General features: G+C 38.2%; 1 protein-coding gene across 1 annotated transcript; it reads right to left on the reverse strand.

Moving 5' to 3' along the window:
- Positions 1–10,557: 10,557 nt before the first annotated feature.
- Positions 10,558–19,127, reverse strand: fgf8a (fibroblast growth factor 8a). The gene is made up of 5 exons (XM_088350766.1): positions 18,603–19,127; positions 18,479–18,515; positions 17,371–17,551; positions 14,284–14,390; positions 10,558–11,483 (listed from the first exon to the last, which is right to left on the reverse strand). Exons 1-5 carry the CDS (start codon positions 18,629–18,631, stop codon positions 11,199–11,201), a joined length of 639 nt encoding a protein of 212 aa, XP_088206892.1. The 5' UTR covers positions 18,632–19,127; the 3' UTR covers positions 10,558–11,198.
- Between the last annotated feature and the right edge of the window lie 267 nt (positions 19,128–19,394).

The raw sequence follows: 19,394 nt of genomic DNA on the forward strand, positions 1-19,394 counted from the left end.
ATGGTAATCAAAGAAGAGATTTGCCAAACACAAGAGTCTTTGGTCTGAGTCTTTGGTTGTATAAATAGTCTACATAAGGTGTCACCAATGTTGTGCCCGTGGGCACCAGGTAGCCCCTTAATAACAGCTGAGTGGTTATTTATATATGTAAATCACTCAGTGCCCTTACTCAAAGAATGTGTTTTGGTGGTTCATTGAGCCCATTTCAACTACTTCTAATAATTACAACTCCGATGTAACATATTAACACAGTCGTAACATAAATTATTTTAGAAATGAATATCAAATTCAAATCCCTTTTTTCTAATAAGTAACAAATAAGTAGCTCTCTGCTGCTTCAAAAAAGAGACCCCTGGTCGACATGTTAAATTCCTCGGATACGTTAAGATATTCTTTTTTTGAAATGACAAAACAGTCCAGTTTTTTTAACGATTGCTGGTTAAGAGTAATGGCTTTTACTTCCTCTGCATGTTTTGTTTACATCTGGGTTGTGAGATGTGTAGAACAAGGGCTGCAGTTGAGCAGTTCTGTCTAGGTTTTTATTCAGAATATTCTGGGCACAAATTAAATACAGAACAGAACTGTTTGCTTCACAAGTCCAACGTGGCTGCCAATCACTTTAATACTAGGAGCAAAGGCTGTGACCAAAATGAAACTTAAACTAGTGACACAAATCCCTACTTTACGACAGCCCTTTGTTTAAACTGAAAAAAAAAATGGAAACAGAAAAACAACTACAGTAAATGAATTGATAAACCAAGAAATCAAATAACTACACTCAAATGAATGAATAATCATGAAGTGAATAAATTATGACTATATAAGTGAAGGAGTTATAAATGATTGAAATCAATAAATTGATATAAACTAAGAAATCATACAATAATTACTATATACACATTTTAATCTTACAACATTGGTAAACCTTTCTTCTGTCCATTCTGCTTTGGGTAGATGATCTGTTATCATGCAATATCTGAGCCTCTAGGCCAGCATGTTCAAAGTCTGGCCCGGGGGCCAGTTGCTGCCTGTGATCAAATTTTTCCTGGCCTCTGTTATAAAATTAATTATATGTGCCCCGCCGGTAATGTTGACTGACCACAGTATGAATATTACCATTTCACCAGATAATGGCAGTAGCACTTTGGCCACCTTGCTCTTGGCTTTTTGTGAGGATTTTAGCCTAAATAAAAAAAGGAAAGTTGACTGTGAGGGCCACCACTTCCAGGAGATGTGGAAATGGAAGTTTTTTTTCATTGAAATCCAAAACAACTGTGTCTACCTAAATTGCCAAGAGACTGTGGCTGTTTTCAAAGAATATAGTATTAAGAGGCACTGCCAGATGAAACATTTGGACTAGTTTCTTGAAACATTTGGACTAGTTTCTTTTGTCTTTTATTAGCATATTTGGTATTGGAGTAATCCAAAAGTAATTGAAAGTAATCCAGTTAAAGTAACCCAACCCAACCCTGCCTACCTGCTTATTGGGGGCATTAGGGATTCAGTGTCTTGCCCAAGGACACTTCGACATATAACACGGAGGAGCCGGGAATAGACCTCTTGATCCCAAGACGAGCGCTCTACCTCCTGAGCTACTGCCGCCCTATACGTTAAACATGTACTATATACATATACTATAAAGAAAATAATGCATTAAAATTAAAATTAACTAGACACAGTAGCTTTCTTCATCTCGAAACCCAGATCATTCACACACAAAAATGAAAACCTTGTACATTTTCTCGCCTAATTCCCCAAAATTATGATAGACCATTCAGTTTGCAGAAGGTTAATTCCATACCAGCCAAAAGAATTAACTACATTGCTCTATGCCAGGCAACAGATCATGCTCACTATAAGGGCTGTATATGTCAAAGGTCCATCATCAATTCAGTGCCAATGACATTTGTAAACAGAAATCCTCCGTTTTCAATTTAGGTAGGCTGCCAATGAGTTAACTGGGCTGGCAGTGAGCGAGTTAATTGGGATTGACGTTCACTCATTACTTCACCAATAAGCATCAATAATTCACTTCTTACATCTCAGACAACACACACTGTAAAAACACTTGGGTCTGTCATGGGACTGACCCAATACTTGGGTTATTTTGACCCAATTTTCAAGATGGTTTTATGCAAAAGAACCCAATTGTTTGTGTTGTTTTAAACAAAATGGCTGAGATATTTTAGTATTGAATGATACAATTTTGTGGGTGGTTATATATTTTAAAAAGATAATATTATTTTCCTTACATAATTAATTTTGTGTAGGTTTTGACCAAAACTTCAAAATTATAATTGTCTTTATTGTCATTGATAACAATGAAGGGAACATTCTTTGCAACAAGATTAGACTCTGGGATAAAAGCGCAATAAAGAGAAAAAAAGGGTCTTGTGTTTGGTGTGTGGAGATCGGAAAAAAGGACAAAAACAAAAAACATCCAAAGTTATTGTGGGAGTCTGGCATCCCTTTTTTCTTTTCCGGTGATTTCTTCAATTTGAGATGTGATGTTTGTTGCAACATAATTGCTAAGATAAAAAAATAGACGCGAAATACGGTCAAATTAAAGACTTGCTGTTCATCAGACTAAAACACAAATAATACATTTTAAGAGAAATTACATGTGGAAAGAAACATTCAATTATTTTATTAATGTGTAATAGACTTTTTTTCTTGTATAGCTGAGTTTTGATATCCAAATAAGGACCCCTGCTTTGCAGGAAGAGAGTTGGGGAGTGGTATTTATAGCCTTTTTTAAGTGATAAAACACCCTTTAGTAACCATTTTCTTTATCAATTAAAACGCCATACTAAAGTGATAACACATGGTCATTATCTAAAAATTACTGGTATAACTCATGTCCAGTTTCAATAAAATGGCTATTCTCTTAGGAAATATGTTTCTGTTGATTTCTTTTTAAAGGTACTGTATTAATAATTTTTCAATTTAATTTGTTGTATTTTTAGACTACTAAGTCAAACTTAAAAAAACAAGGTTCTGTGAGTAGATAATTATACATGTATGTTTTATCTAGTATCAATAATTTTTTTATTCACCAATTACAAACCTCAAACTATGGTAATGATACGTTTTCTTCAATTTGTTGTATGCTATTGACTCTTAAAAGTCAAATTATACTCTAAAAATAACATTCTGTCAGTAGATTATTGTATATTTTTATAAGCAGGTAGGCGCCTTGCATGGCTGACTCCCTATTGGTGTGTGAGTGTGTGTGTGAATGGGTAAGTGTGAAGCACATAGTAAAGCGCTTTGGGAGGTCTTCATTGACTTGAAAAGCGCTATAGAAATGCAGACCATTGACCATTCATTGACCATTGGATCTTTGGTGAGCATGCCTATATTTTAAAAAACATGAAAAAAGTAGTATTGGACATTCCTGATAAAACCAATAATACCCATGGCAACTGCAATGGCAGCTATGAAACAGTGGTGTTCATGCTTGTAGACATTCATCCACCCATCCATCCTTTTTCTGCACTACTTAGTGTCACTAGGGTCACGGGGGTGCTGGAGCCCATCTCAGCCGACTCCGGGCAGTGGGCAGGGGGCACCCTGAACTGGTTGCCAGGCAGTTGCAAGGCCCACAGAAGACAGAAAACTTACTTAATTACACCTAGGGACAATTTGAACTGAACAAGTAACCTGCCATGCCTGATTTGGAAGGTGGAAGGAAAACCACAGTGCCCAGGAGGAGACCTACGCAGGTACAGGAGAACATGCAAACTCTCACCTGGGGAGTCTGCGGTAATTGGAGTTGAACACCAGTAGATATGTTCAATTGAATGCATGTGCTGTGCTTCTTCAGTTGGTTTTCAGTTTGTTTTTCTCATTGTATCGTCAAGTTTTGTCATGTCCACTGGCGTTTGTTTTTCCTACCTCTCGTCAGCCAATCAGCCCGCAAGCGTCTTGTCCAGGTGTCTTATGTTGTCTCGTTAATGAGCGTTTGTTTGGTTCACAGTTTTGTTCGAGTGCCTGTCGCGTCGTTGTCGCGTCGTTGTCTTTGTCACCAATATGTCTGTGTGAAGCTTTGGTGGTTCTCTCCTGTCAAGTCTGGTTCTTGTTTGTTAGTTTGCTACCTTAGAACTCCTCCCTTTGGACTCTTTGTGTGATATTTTATATTTACATTTTCGAGCAGCCTCGTCCTTCCCAGAACTTTGGTCTACTACCACTTCTCCGCACCATCCAGAACCTTTATAGTTGACCTGACCTTGGGTACATTTAAATCCATGCAATTGTTAAGGGTTCCAGATTATCCCGAGTACCATCCATTCAAATTCTGCACCGCTTATCCTCATGACCTACCTCCGGGCAGTGGGCAGGGGACACCCTGAGCTGAGCCAGTTGCAGGGCACATAGAGACAGATGCTGAGGTTGAGGGAGCTGGAATTAAACCCTGGAACTCCACACCGTGGTGCTAAGCGCTAACTACCTACCCACCGTGCCACCTCCCTCGGGTATCACGAAGTGGCCCAGGCCTCATCCACAGGGTTTCTGTAAAATAAAGAGATTGTGGGTTAGAATGAGGCTGCGTGACCAACTCTTTTTGAATCCATCTACTGATATAATTTTATTTATTTATAATTAAAAAGAATACATTCTCCAAACACCACAGATCATTGCAAACCACAGACTATTGTGACACCATCCCCTTGTACAGTGGAACCTCGGTTCTCGACCATAATCCGTTCCAGAACCCTGTTCGAAAACCGATTTGTTCAATCACCGAAATCGTTTTTCCCATTAAAAGTAATGTAAATCATTTTTAATCCGTTCCAACACCCTGAATGTTTACCATGAAAGTAAACATGAAGCTAACCCAGGCTAATCGTACGTTCGCGTTACGAAAGATTACGCTAACCTGAACGTGTAAAAATAAAAAAATCTGGTCGTTTACACGTCATTTAGCACCCGGGTCTCCACAACAAGTGGCTCGCGCTTCATTGGAAATGGGGCTCCGTTACAACACCCTGAATGTTTTACGTAAACAAAGCTAACCCAGGCTAATCGTACGTTCGCGTTATCGTAATCTTCCGTAAGAAAGATTACGCTAACATGAACGTGTAAAAATAAACAAAGGGTAAAGAAAAGAATTATGAATAGGATTTCTTACCTTTGTGGTGCTCAGCAGAAGCCATACTGTATGTATAGCAAGATCGGAAACTCGCACACCTTCTTCATATTTTGCTATTATTTCTTTCTTAAATGCAATAGTTGTACGCACTACTTTTCCTTTTTCACCTGTAGCAACTTTGCTGCTTGCACCGACCTTCTTCGGAGGCATAATCAGGGGCTAAAACACTACACCTATATTAAAAGCGAAAGCAAAACGAAACACGTCCGCACATGATAACAGTTCTTCACGAGGGGTGGGGGCAATCTACACGATCTACACCCGTACGCCGCTCAGCATCGCACCCTAGCGTACCGGCGTTCGAACTCCGATTATTTGACCGAACAGCGAAGCAAGAATTTCTCGAAATTTTTGGTCGAGAACCGATTTGTTCGAACTGAGAGGCGTTCGAAAACCGAGGTTCCACTGTATTGTCAACATAAAATAAAGGTTTGGAATGTGGGAGGAAACCGGAATGCCTCGAAGAAACCCACGCAAGCACGGGGAGAACATGCAAACTCCGCACAGGAGGGCTGGTAGCTGGATTCGAACCCATAACATCAGAACTGTCACCACTCATCTGCCGTGCCGCCAAACATTCCAAAAAACCATTGGAAAAAAACATTTGTTCTTTTAAAAAAAGAGGACGGTTAGAAAAAATCTGTAAATTAGGATCAATATCATAACTTGGGATGTCCTGAGAGACTGTTACTCATCTTACACCCTTTTTTTCATAGAAATCTTGAACACCTTCACCAGGTCAGACTGTTGTTCTTCAAAGCCACCACTTTTGTCTGACTCCTGAAGATGTCATCTCATTCCGTCTACCCCTCCCGCTTCCTGGACTATTCACAGTTCGCACACTGGTGTAACCCATCAACCAATGTTGCTGTATTGCTGCCCTCCACTTTCACACACATAGGCGCGAAGCACAATTATGTCAGAACGCTGGTCTGCTCAGTGTTTGCACAAGCATCCCTTGCAAGTGGATTGACAAACTAGACAAGCAGGGTCTCTCTCTGCACCCCCAACTAGTTCCTGGACTCACAAGCATAAGAGCTTGGTAGCAACAAATGTACATCTCCTTGATAACTGATAATGGCTCAACAGGGATTTGGAGTTGCCCATTGGCCAAATGTCCATATAAATGGCCTAAAGCAGTGGTGTCCAAACTTTTCAGAAAGCGGGCCAGTTTTGGTAAGGTGAAAATGTGTGAGGGCCAGCTATTCAGCCTGGCATTCTTTGAACAGTCTTTAATAATTTCACCCTCTGTGAAAGGTTTCCAGTGCTAGGCTATAAGCGTCCCAACCTTGTAACTCACCATTGTAGCATTTTCATTTGACTCGCAGGGTCTCGTGAAAAGGCGCTGCTGTGCTATTAAAACAGCTTCCAGTTGCTTCACTTTTTCACAGTGTTGTTGTTTTTTTTCCCAAAAAATAAAATTACTAAATTTTGTGCAGGCTTGGGGACTAACGGAATACATGGAACGGCAAAAATGATGTTGGCAAGCTGTTTGGATTTATTTTCATTTTGTTTCGGTCGCATTTTATGTTAGTTTTGCCAGAGATCAAAGAGATCAAAGCCAGGAGAGAAAGCTTACCACGTGTTGTGAGTCATAATTGTATTCATATTTAGTTTACTTTGTCTTTTATTAGCGTATGTCGTATTGGAGTAATCCAAAAGTAATTGAAAGTAATCCAGTTAAAGTAACCCAACCCAACCCTGCAGGTAGGCACCTTGCATGGCTGACTCCCTATGGGTGTGTGAGTGTGTGTGTGTGTGTGAATGGGTAAGTGTGAAGCACATTGTAAAGTGCTTTGGGAGGTCTTCATTGACTTGAAAAGTGCTATATAAATGCAGACCATTTTCCATTTACCATTTGAATATATACTGTAGGAGTCTCACAAGAAAGGACACTTCTCACACTTGCTTCTGAATTCTCCGTCTTCACTCCTTAGAAGAAGGATGGGGGAAAAAAAACTCAGAAGGGGTAAAATATATATCGTGATTCAAACAATACGATAATTTGATAATATTTTTTGATAATTTTTTGTCCGGTATCTTGCTCGTGTATCCAGTATCCGGTATCGCTTCCATCTGTCCTGCCCTGTCCGCTATCTTGCGGCAGTATCTGGTATCTATCCTGTCTGTTCCATCTAATCCGGTATCTGCTCGTGTATCCTGTATCTGGTATCAATCCCGTCTGTCCTGTCCGGTTTCGATCTCGTCTGCCTCTGGCTTCCTGTTTTCCCGAGCCTGACGAATCACTGGCGTTTGTGTTAGCGCGCATGACTGCCCCATTTCCGTAAAATAAAGTTTGTGTGAAAACGTTACGCGTCGGGGTCCTTTGTCTGTTTGGGTTCTGACACAGACAACACACACTGTAAAAACACTCAGTCAGTCACGGGACTGACCCAATACTCGGGTCATTTCGACCCATTTTTCCAGATTGTTTCATGCAGAAGAACCCAATTGTTTGGTTCTAAACAAAATGGCTGGGACTGTTTAGTGTTGAATAAGCCAATTTTCTGGGTTGTTATACAGTATATTAAGTAAATACTATTGTTTTGCTAAATTCTCTTCACCCAAAAACTAAAACATTAAACAATCTTACGTGGGTTGCTTCTGCAAAACAACACATGGCGTTGGGTTAAATGAACTCAAGCTTTGGGATGGTCCATTATTGACCCAAAATTGGGTTATTTTTGACCCAACTGTTCTAAAATTAGAATTGTCTTTATTGTGATTGATAACAATGTAGTGAAAATTGTTTGCAACAAGATTAGACTCCAGGATCAATGCGTAGTTAAAAGAGAATAAAAGATTATTGTGTTAAGCGTATGGATATCGAAACAAATGACAAAAAAATAATACAGTAAGTGTTGAGTTGGAGCGCAGGGCTTGTTGCGGGGAGTGAGGGTGGACTAAATACCAAACAACAAACTTTCAATTAGCTCTACAGGAGCTGTTTGTTCTCCTGTCAGCAAACAAACATCAACACACTTATACCCATCAGAGGTAAATTAACCCTCCCTCCAAAAATCAACAAAAAATCTTATCAGCACAAATGAATTATCATATCGGATGGTAGAGACAAAACGTTAACACAGTATCGGAATCACTTTCCATTTTCCATTACCCAAATTTGTACCTGCTTTCACCCCCGCTTTTCTCCATGCTGGGATTAGCCAATAAGGTATACTTAGTCGTGTAAAAAAGCACTTGATGAAAGAACAACATTGAAGATATGGAGTGGTTCAGGCCCTGCCGTCGCTAAAGCCTATAAACAAACATGGCTGTATCATCCCGACAACAGCAAAGTGCCCTAACACCGACATGCCGCTATCTCCTGAAAAGGAAGGTGGGGGTGATCTTCATGACTTCAAATGACCTTGTTATCCTTGTTCAGATCAGACTAAGAATACCCTCCTTGTTAGCTTTCCCTGGTCAGGTTTCATTTGGGGTGACACAAAAGGCTAGAGAGGTTCTTCTGGGAACACGGAGAAGGTGTTAGTGCAAGTCGGAATAGACTTTAGTATGCCATTCAGTTATCCGCATTTTATGATAATAACTAGTTTTATATATATAGTAAGGGCATCTTTGCACACATCAAGATTATTTCTGTTTTTTTTACTTTTGAACTTAAATAAATGATCATTTCATTCATGTCACTCACCAGAATCAACAATTGATCGCGCTTGTTTGCTCAAATTGTGCTCCATTGCTACGACCTATCGGTTTACAAAGTGTATTTGTACATGGCGTACCAGTAGTAAGGACATATGATGCATAAGAATGGATCCATCTGTGGCATCCAGTTAGGGGTAAAATCGGGCCCGAAAAACTTCATCCCGACCTGACTTGAGTCGCGCGCATATAAACCCGAACCTGCCCAAACCCGACGAATTAACTTGATTTAATAACAGAACCCGAAATAAACCCGAATCTTTGATTTGCTGCCAAAGTAAACACGAAGCTTAACTTCGGCCGTGTGTACTTCAACGCCAAACTGTCCATTTCCGCTGAACTACGAAGCTTGGGGCCGAAGTGCGCATTTCGGGCAAGTTGCAGCAAACGAAAGTGAAAAAAACTGAACGAAATAACACAGAAAAATCATAAAATTTTACGCTTGTTTTTTTCTTTCTATCTTTTTATTTTATACCTGTGCCTAGTCACCTTTTTGTATATCCTGAAACATAATCTCGAGCCGTCCCTTGTGATGGTACATCTTGGCAGAAGACTTTCATGATTACCAATATGCTTCACCTGTGCCCGGTCCTTTGGCGCCAACTGCCTGGGACTCTGATTGGCTCTCTGTGCCTATTAAATCCCACTCCTACCTGTCCCCTGCTGTCAGTCCGACTACGAACCTCAGTTATCACGAGGCAAGCCTTTTTCGACCCTGACTCCCACCTGTTTTTTGCTCCCGTCTGTGCCCCTGGCTTCGACCCGTTTTTGATCCTGACCACGGCTACTCTCCCGTCCCGGCTTTCAACCTCTTTTGTCCCCGACCGCGTCTACTCTCCTTTCCTGGCTTCCAACTCGCTTCCTACCCTAACCACGTTTTTGCTCTCCTGTCCCGGCTACTGACCCATTTTTTCCGTTCCCGACACCGCCATCGCTCGCCACGGAAGTCCCACTTCCGCGTTCAGAGCGACCTGCTTCCCGCGCCCAGCGATCAGCGGATCGTGCGGGCAACCCTTTCCTTTCTTCCAATAAAAATGAGAGAAACGTAGGGCAAGTGGGTCCTGTTTCCGTTCTGGTCCTGATTTTCCATCACAATAATGATCCAAGGCATTCCAGCCAAACAACCAAAGAAAGGCTGAGAAACAAAACGTTTGAAACACCCAAAGATTTTTTCCCCATTGCATAGATAGTTAGATAGATCCTTGTGTTGAAAAATAAAATGATAAAATAAAATAAATAGAATAAAAAAATACCCAATATAAGGTGTTGATATACAGCATTTAAACAGTGCTACGTAAAATACACGCTGTAATAAAAATAGGCTAATATGCAAATGTAGGGGTGGGGTTTAATGTGGGCTTTTACTGCCCCGGGTGGAGTTAAAGAGCCTCATGGCATGAGGAAGAAATGATCTCCTCAGTCTGTTCGTAGAACAAGACTGTGACAGCAGTCTGTCGCTGAAGCTGCTCTTCTTCTTCATTATTATTATCATTAGATTTGTGTGAGTATGGAGTGTTTGTGTTTATATACTGTAGTAAAAACAGCGCAAGGCAAACAAGTGTGTCCACATATTTTATTGTGTCTTATAAAAATCCTTAAAGATCATTTCAAAAATATACTATCGACCAAAATCTTTTTTCTTTTTTGTTTTATCCATTTTACATCTGCTCGAATTTGATTGTTTGGATTATTATCCCTTAATAAGAAAACCACGATTAACGGACAAACAAAACTCCAAGTACCAAACAAGAATTTATTCTCAGTAATTCGCACACTTTTCAATAAATATTTCATCCTTAAAATTATGATACACGTCAAATAAAATATATATTTCATATGTATAAAAAAAAAACAATCAGGAAGGGGGCAAAATACACGAGAGTCAGAGGGTTGTAAACGACAACTATCAACAAATATAGCTGCCTTTTTTCCATCACGTTCTACAAAAGCTGCCTGTGGTTGAATTGTTCTCTCATGATTTGTAGTCCGCCACAAAAACATCTTCATTGGTGACTAAGTTCCTCTCCAGAAGAAAAAAAAACGTGATTTTGCCAGTGCGATCAATCCGTTTGAGAATACGCTAAAAAATGTAACAGAGTGAAACGAAAAGAACTCCTAATAGCTTTTTAATAGGAAGTCCATGAGTCCTGTGTATCTAAAAAAATAACAGTTTGCTTTTGGGATATTTATAGTCAGTCATTAAAAATCTGATGTACAAAAATAGAGTTCTCATTTTTGTCTATTTACAGTTTTCCCAAGAGATAACATGCCAACTACAAGTTAAGTATTGCTCAGTTCTAAGGATCAGAAGCAAGTTCTGAATATCTACCAGTCTGTCTCTGTGATCTCCATCACAGTTTTTGTTCCCGACTGGAGTTCTTCAGCGCTCCGACGAGTACTGTGTGCGTTTAGTCCTTTGGTTGAAGGGGTAGTGGATGAAATCGAAGGGTCGGTGGTGGCCGGGATGCGCCGGTTGCTGACCCCTGGGTAGTCTCTTCATGAAATGGACTTCACGCTGGTGTTGCCGCGTCCTGGAACCTTTCCTCGGACGTCCTCGCCGGGTGAAGGCCATGTACCATCCCTCATAGCGAGCGTTTCTCAGCGCCGTGTAGTTGTTCTCCAACACGATCTCCGTGAAGATGCAATCGCGGCCTTGCCCGTTTTTCTGCAAAACCATAATGCGTGTTTTTAGAAATCCTACGATAGTGATACAGTTAGGGTTTTTCGATAAAGCACAGCAATTATAGAAGTAATTTGACGTCAAACCAGGGACGCGGGTCTGGTCTTGGCATTGGTGGGGAGATAGCACAATTTTTTTCAAATAGTCACATATTCTAGACATAGATAGATAGACATCATAGGCGCCGTCGCGAGTGGCAGCCTTTCTATCTATCTATCTATCTATCTATCTATCTATCTATCCATCTATCCATCTATCCATCTATCCATCTATCTATCTATCCATCTATCTATCTATCTATCTATCTATCTCTCACTTTTTAATCTATCTATCTATCTATCTCTCACTTTTTAATCTATCTATCTATCTATCTATCTATCTATCTATCTATCTATCTATCTATCTATCTATCTATCTATCTATCTATCTATCTATCTATCTATCTATCCATCCATCTATCCATCTATCTATCTATCCATCTATCCATCTATCCATCTATCCATCTATCTATCCATCTATCTATCTATCTATCTATCTATCTATCTATCTATCTATCTATCTATCTATCTATCTATCTATCTACCTATCTCTCACTTTTTAATCTATCTATCTATCTATCTCTCACTTTTTAATCTATCTATCTATCTATCTATCTATCTATCTATCTATCTATCTATCTATCTATCTATCTATCTATCTATCTATCTATCTATCTATCTATCTATCTATCTCTCACTTTTTAATCTATCTATCTATCTCTCACTTTTTAATCTATCTATCTATCTATCTATCTATCTATCTATCTATCTATCTATCTATCTATCTATCTATCTATCTATCTATCTATCTATCTATCTATCTATCTATCTATCTATCTATCTATCTATCTATCTATCTATCTATCTATCTATCTATCTATCTATCTATCTATCTATCTATCTCTCACTTTTTAATCTATCTATCTATCTATCTATCTATCTATCTATCTATCTATCTATCTATCTATCTATCTATCTATCTATCTATCTATCTATCTATCTATCATATTATTGGTGGGGACAAAACAAAGATTGCTCGATATTGGTGTGGACGTGCCCGCTTTGTCCATGCCAAAACTATGCCCCTGGTTAAAAATCTGGAATCAAACTGATACAAACTATGATTATTTACTTTCGACACACTGCCGGGAGAAAGAAGAGGGAAATAAATAAAGAGAATAATTAAATAAAGAATCTAATATGGATATGTGTTCAGTCATAAAAAATATTAAACTTTTAATAAGATTTCAAAAAGATAGCCTAAGGGCCGTACCTCTAGGACCACGAGCATACAACACTTTTCTTTTTTTCTTTTGTTTTCCCTTTTTTCTCCTTTTTTCCCTCTTTTCTCTTCCTTTTCTTCTATTTCCCCCCTTTCCTCCCCTTTTCTGTTCTTTTTTTCTTCACTTTTTCTCATTTTCTCCTCCTTTTTTTGGGAGTAGATCTCAAAAACCATGTCAGTAGTCCATGGACCATTATTTCTATATTTCCTCGTAGTTTAACAAGTAATTACCAATATATTGTTTGATAATAAAATGATAACTTCCATATGTAAAAAGGTTGCCATTAGATAGATAGATAGATAGATAGATAGATAGATAGATAGATAGATAGATAGATAGATAGATAGATAGATAGATAGATAGATAGATAGATAGATAGATAGATAGATAGATAGATAGATAGATAGATAGATAGATATTCATCCCCATGGGGAAATTCACACCTCCAGGAGTATCCTTGTGTTGAAAAATAAAATAATAAAATAAGGATATAGAATACAAAAATACCCAATGTGTTGATATAGAGTATTTAAATAGTGTTACGGAAAATACACATTGTAATTAAAATAGGGTAATATGCGAATGTGGGGGTGGGGTTTAATGTGGGCTTTTACTCCCCCGGGTGGAGTTAAAGAGCCTCATGGCATGATCCAAAGAAGTACATGGTTAATTGCCCAGTCTCAATTTTCAAAGAATGTAATGGACACGTTTTTGCAAATGACTTAGCCAAATGAATCGTAATCTGAGCAATACATTAATAACACAACTGTAATAAAATATTGGTAACATACCAATACTAATATTAATCTGTAATCATACACAGGTTGAGAGAATGTGGTATCCAAAATAGGAACAATAGACATTAATAAACAAGCACGAAAACATCTTAGATTCAGATGGGTTGGTGACAAGTTCTCTCCCCCACACCCATTGTATCTATATTTTCACTTTACATTAAACTCAATACATGTAACTTGTATTCAATCATATAAAATCCTTTATAGTCAAATGTATAAAACTCTATTTTAGTGTTCTAAGAAATCGAGGGGAAGTAGCGATATATTATATTTAGATCTTACAAACAGGTACATTCAAAATACTTTGCTCTTTCTTTCATGAAAACACTGACAGGGATGAGACAGCCTGTAATTGCGCTATGGGCAGATGGTATTCGAGGCAGGGTGCTAGGTGGGTGGGAAGGGAAGGCAGTGTGTTTTTGTGTGCTGAATGAAAAGGTCAATTTTATCTTTCAACGCTATCACCATACAGATAATCACATTATTCTAATGGCTGTTTCAACCCTAGACTATTTTATTTCATTTCCATGTGATTTGGATCTGACTCAATGTATGTACTGTGTATATCTCACCCCATGTCAACACATAAGCTAACCGAATTAGACATCCTATTATCGTCAATTTGTCTGAGGCCAGCTTTTTTGCATTTGAACCGACGACTTCTCACCTTGCCAATGAGCTTCCCCCTCTTGTTCATGCAAATGTAGAGGCCGGTCTCGGCTCCCTTGATCCGCACTCGGCTTCCAAACGTGTCCGTCTCCACAATGAGTTTGGCTGAAGGGAAAGGAAAACATGAGCAAATGGAGCTTTGTTTACCATTGGGATGATCCGAAATACTTTTAACAAATTATATTTTCATCCACCTCCATGACGATCAAGTTAACACGACTGTTTACGTGTGAACACGCGGATCAGAAACAGAAGATAATCCTCTCCGAATACAGCTATTTTGCTGTCTACACGTAACTCAAGAACCTGTGGAATCATTCCCGGAGATTTATGGATGCTGAAATTCTTTCAAAATGGTATAACCAGGTGTCTTTGGAGTCGTTGAAAGTTAAGGAAACAAAAGCATCATCCCCATCGAAAATGTATTCCTAATAAATCTTTTTCGAGAAGGTTAAGATTGATAGCACTGAAAACATTGTAGGGCCAAAGGAATTATGGGATTCCTCGCATCTGGGTTGCCTGGAATGATCGAATTGAGTGAGTTTGCAGAGCTGGCCTTTTTTGTAATCTGGAAATAATTGTGTCGTTAAACAAGGTGTGAAAAATTGAATAGATCATTATTGTGATGATGTCTGGACAGAGGGGGTGAGGGGCACTTAGAGCTTGACCTGTCCGGCTCAGTTAAACTGGACACAAATCTATTACGGAGACCCCCCACTCTCCTTCCATGCATTTGCTTCAACTGTATATAATTTCCCTAATTCGATTAGTTGGTGCAACCCACACGCAATACACGTCTTTTTCATTTTTATTTTTATTCGCTTGTGATGCCAAACTAAAATCAATTCTAACATGTTAACCCTTAAACTACTTTGCTACCCACCTGACCCTAAAACAGCATGAACTGTTGTAAAACTCCACGAACACGAAATACATTCTAAAGATTTTTTCAAGTACTATGAAGGAATTTTGGGGAGGTCGCTGTAAGAATGTAGGACTGATGATTCTTCCAGACTTTACAGAATCTATGATGGCTGTCCAGAGTCTTGTCAGTATGTGACTTTTATGCTTCTTCAGTCCAAAATATTGCAAAATATCATGGGCTCAAATATTCCCGTGTTTACTTGCTGTTTAATCAATTAAACAGGTCCACAACAAACTTGCTGTCTGGGTTTATTTTAACTGAGTTGGGGTGAATCGGACGTGCAGAATTTAGAAACCGCATTGGTTTTTGCACGGGCATGTCTGGTTTTTGAGATATGGCCTCATTTTTTACACTTTTGTCGTGGATCGTTTAAGAAGAAGCCCTGATGTTTAAACAATGGTAGCAAAACATACAATATACATGAACTTACCTTTATCTATATCCACCATGCATTTTACAGTACTCAATATATAGTATATAGATATAAATATAAAACTCTTACTTAAGATGATCTAGGACAGTTAAAAAAAGTACTTAAAAACCATGGTTTTCGGTGTCACTCTTGTCCCCAACTATCCTTTTGTGTCCCAGTCCATTTTTACAAAGCTTTAAAGTGTATTTGCACCAACTTTCAAATAATATATATGATTCGTTTTTATATTTTCTGCATTTGCATTGTTTCATGTATTTCTTTTATTGATCGATATTTGTATCAAACGTAATGCAAAAAAACACTTCTGCATTTACTTTCTTAATAGATATTATAGGATTTAGCGCTTCATTTAAAAAGTGGCATCGTATAAGACTCTGCTTTTATTATCAGCGTTTCAAAACGATTATGATAAATCGATCGATTCGTAAACAAAGGAAAAAACAAATATATATGTATAAATATATTCATAAATAAGTATGATAATAATTGCATCCATATTTTATTTATGCACTGCGGAAGAATCCGATGAGGTGACTAAAATCAATTATTTTTTAATTCCTGTGCCAAAATTTGTGACCTAATGTGCCCCACCATATATGAGATTGCCCACCCCTGATATAGGATGATGTGTATTGACTAAAATCAGCTGAAACTGCCATAAAATGTAATGAATTTACTCCCACGGTTTAATTTTGTTTTCCAAATTGACTTTGTACACAAACTTAACCTGATGGAGAGAACCTATGCTTCAGCAGTGCAAAAAAAAACAACTAAAAATCAGTTTGTTGTAATCTCGACCAGTGTTTCTCAACCATTTTTGAGCCGAGGCACACATTTTTTAGTCCCAAAAAATCTTGAGTCACACTCTCTGTCGAAAATGTTAAGCTATTAATTCAATTTTTCTAATTTTAAAGCTTAAATGATCATGTCGCCTAAATTGACAATGTAACATTTTCATCATTGTTTGTGGTCACCGTGGATCTGGAGGTAATACACTTCATTCATTTTGATTGATAATTTTACAGTAATTTGGGATTTTAATATAGTTATCACTTTTAAAAGTTTTACTACATATGTATTTTCTTTTTCTAAGAAATAATATTATAAAAATAATACTTAAAAAGAGCAAAAGGATCTTTTTATTTTACTACATTAACTTTTTCTGTTTTTTTTTTTAAATAAGAAATTATCAATCCAAATGAGTACAATTAAAAGCAATATTTTTACACTGATTAATTGTATTATTTCTATTGGAGTACAATCTTGAAGAGCTTCATCAAACAAAATAACTTATTGATAACATTTTCCTGTCTACCTCATAATTAACATATAAAGGGTGAAAGAATAGAAAACTGCTGCCTGGTAGATGAATGTAAAAGGGAATATACCTAAGAATGGCATCCTTTTTTATATAAAACTAAAATCTAATATATAACTAATAACACTAAAAAAGTAAAAACTTGTTGGCTTGTATTATGTCACCGGCACTTTTTGTACTTATCACATTTAATTGTAATATATTTATGTAATATTATTAATAATAATGCATTTATGTTAAGTGAACTGAGGTTATTTATTGATTATATGCATATTTATATACAATACAATTATATTATGCTCAGTATATGAATTATCAATGATAAATTCTTTGGAAAATCCATGTTTTGATGTAAATACTTGCAAATCTTCAAGAGCAGGGCATGCATGAGGCCTTAAGGGAACCTTACCGTGCACATCTCCATCCTCAGCCATGGCGTTGATCTTCTTGTTGGGCAGGACCTGAACGTGTTTTCCGCTGGTCCGACTGTAGAGCTGGTAGACCCGGATCAACCTGCGGCTCACCCGGTCTGTCACTTTGCTCTGCTCGCTTACATGCTGCGTGAAATTAGGCGGGGACTGATTGGTTACCTGTCAGAAATTAGATGGCATCACAAATCGGTACTACGAGTACAAAAAAGTACAAGTAGTTTTAGCTGCATTGGTGATATGGGTTTGTTTAAATTTTATTTTGGGGGAGTTTGATTTTTAAACTTAATTTAATAAACCAAATATATTTTGAATAAACACATGAGTCTTGCTCGTAGAGATTTGATTGGTGGACAAAAAAAAACGCTTTTAAATCAAATACTCCTGAGCACTGGTGGCAAAAGCATGTCCCTTGGGTATTTGAATGGATTCATTTAATTGTGTTCTTGTTTTATTGTTTTTTTCTTTTTGGTCCCCGATTTTCATTATATTCGTAAAAAAGTTACAACCATTTTTTATTCATTAGTGTCTATTCTCTTTCTCTTATTCTCTTTCATTAATGTTCATGAATGCAGACCATTTACCATTAAAACTGCATTGTCTACCCTAAAAACACCGCATGCGTGTATAATGCAAAACATTTAATACCTTTATTCCCTCTAAACAACGGCAGGATAATAATATCAATAAAAATAATGCGGTGGCAAAGATAATAACGATAATAATTGCATACCTGTCAACTTTAGCCAATTGATCCCCTTATTAATGCTGGCAATCACGCTTATTAAGCGATAATAAACCAAACACAACGGAGCACCTATTTACTCACAGCAAGACAGACTAAGTAGAATAAAAACAAAGATAATTTGCGTTAAACAATAATTTATTTCATTTACCAAATGATCTACACAAACAAATCTTTCAGTTCCTTTCTTTATTGTTTTCCCCCCGACCGTACAACAATTATTAAACGGCCTAATTAATTTTGAAATTATTTTGAATAAAAAGGGAAAAACATCGGGAAAACGATTAAGTTGACAGGTATGCAATTGCAGAATTTAAAGTAATAAAATGAACTATTTGACTTACCTGAGCGCAGATGTAGAATGCAAATATGTGTAATAACCTGAAGAGAAATGTTGAAAAGGGGGTTATGACAAATTAGAATTAATTCGGAATATAATAAGAAAAAAAAGACACTTGATATACTCACAGGTAGCTACATCTCGAAGCGGGCCGCATATTGGATAGACAGAAAGACGTTCTAAGGGAAATCGGTCGATCAAGCCCCAGGTAAATGGATCAAAATCCCCCCAAAATCAAGCAACAGTCCTGGCAAGGGTTCAAGGACCCGCAGCGTGCTTTTTTTGCACCATATCTGAATTAAACGGACAACGTCCGCTGCGTCTCCCCTGAACGCACCATGCAGTCCGGCTGAATTGATAACGTTGATAAAAATCGGAAAAAAATAAAATGATTATTGAGAAAAGTCTCAAGTGCACTTGCAGGGTTCTATTGAAATGGTTCCCAAATATGTATCAGGTTCCCCTTTAACCTGAAAGTTCACTTTCTGTCTATTTATGAGGGGGGTCCCCCCTGCAGCTGCAATTTCGGGGTCCTCTCCAGAGTCCAGGTATGAATGAATGTACAAGAATCAGAGATCCACTTGGTTCCAAATGCGCGCTCCTTGCTCCCATCCCACGCCCGCTGTCAAGCGCGTCTCACTCGGCGCACTCCCGGTTAAAATGTCAGGCCCCTCTGCAAAGAACAAGCCCCCTTTTTCTGCAGAACAAAAGCAGACCCCCCCTTTTACCACCACCACCCCTTTGCGCACCCTCCTTGCCGACACCTCCCTCCCCCTTTGATTTTTAAACATCTCTTCACCTGAGAGACCCGAAACGAAGTTGGGGGGCATCGTGAGGTCGTCACAGGCAACTTATGCCAAATCCAAAGTCTGAGTGAACATCATCACTGTCCCCAAAAAACGAATCATCAAAGACCCCCG

Source organism: Urocampus carinirostris, chromosome 13 (genome assembly GCF_059441175.1).
Source record: "Urocampus carinirostris isolate Australia breed hairy pipefish chromosome 13, RoL_Ucar_1.0, whole genome shotgun sequence".
Taxonomy (NCBI): Eukaryota; Metazoa; Chordata; class Actinopteri; order Syngnathiformes; family Syngnathidae; genus Urocampus; species Urocampus carinirostris.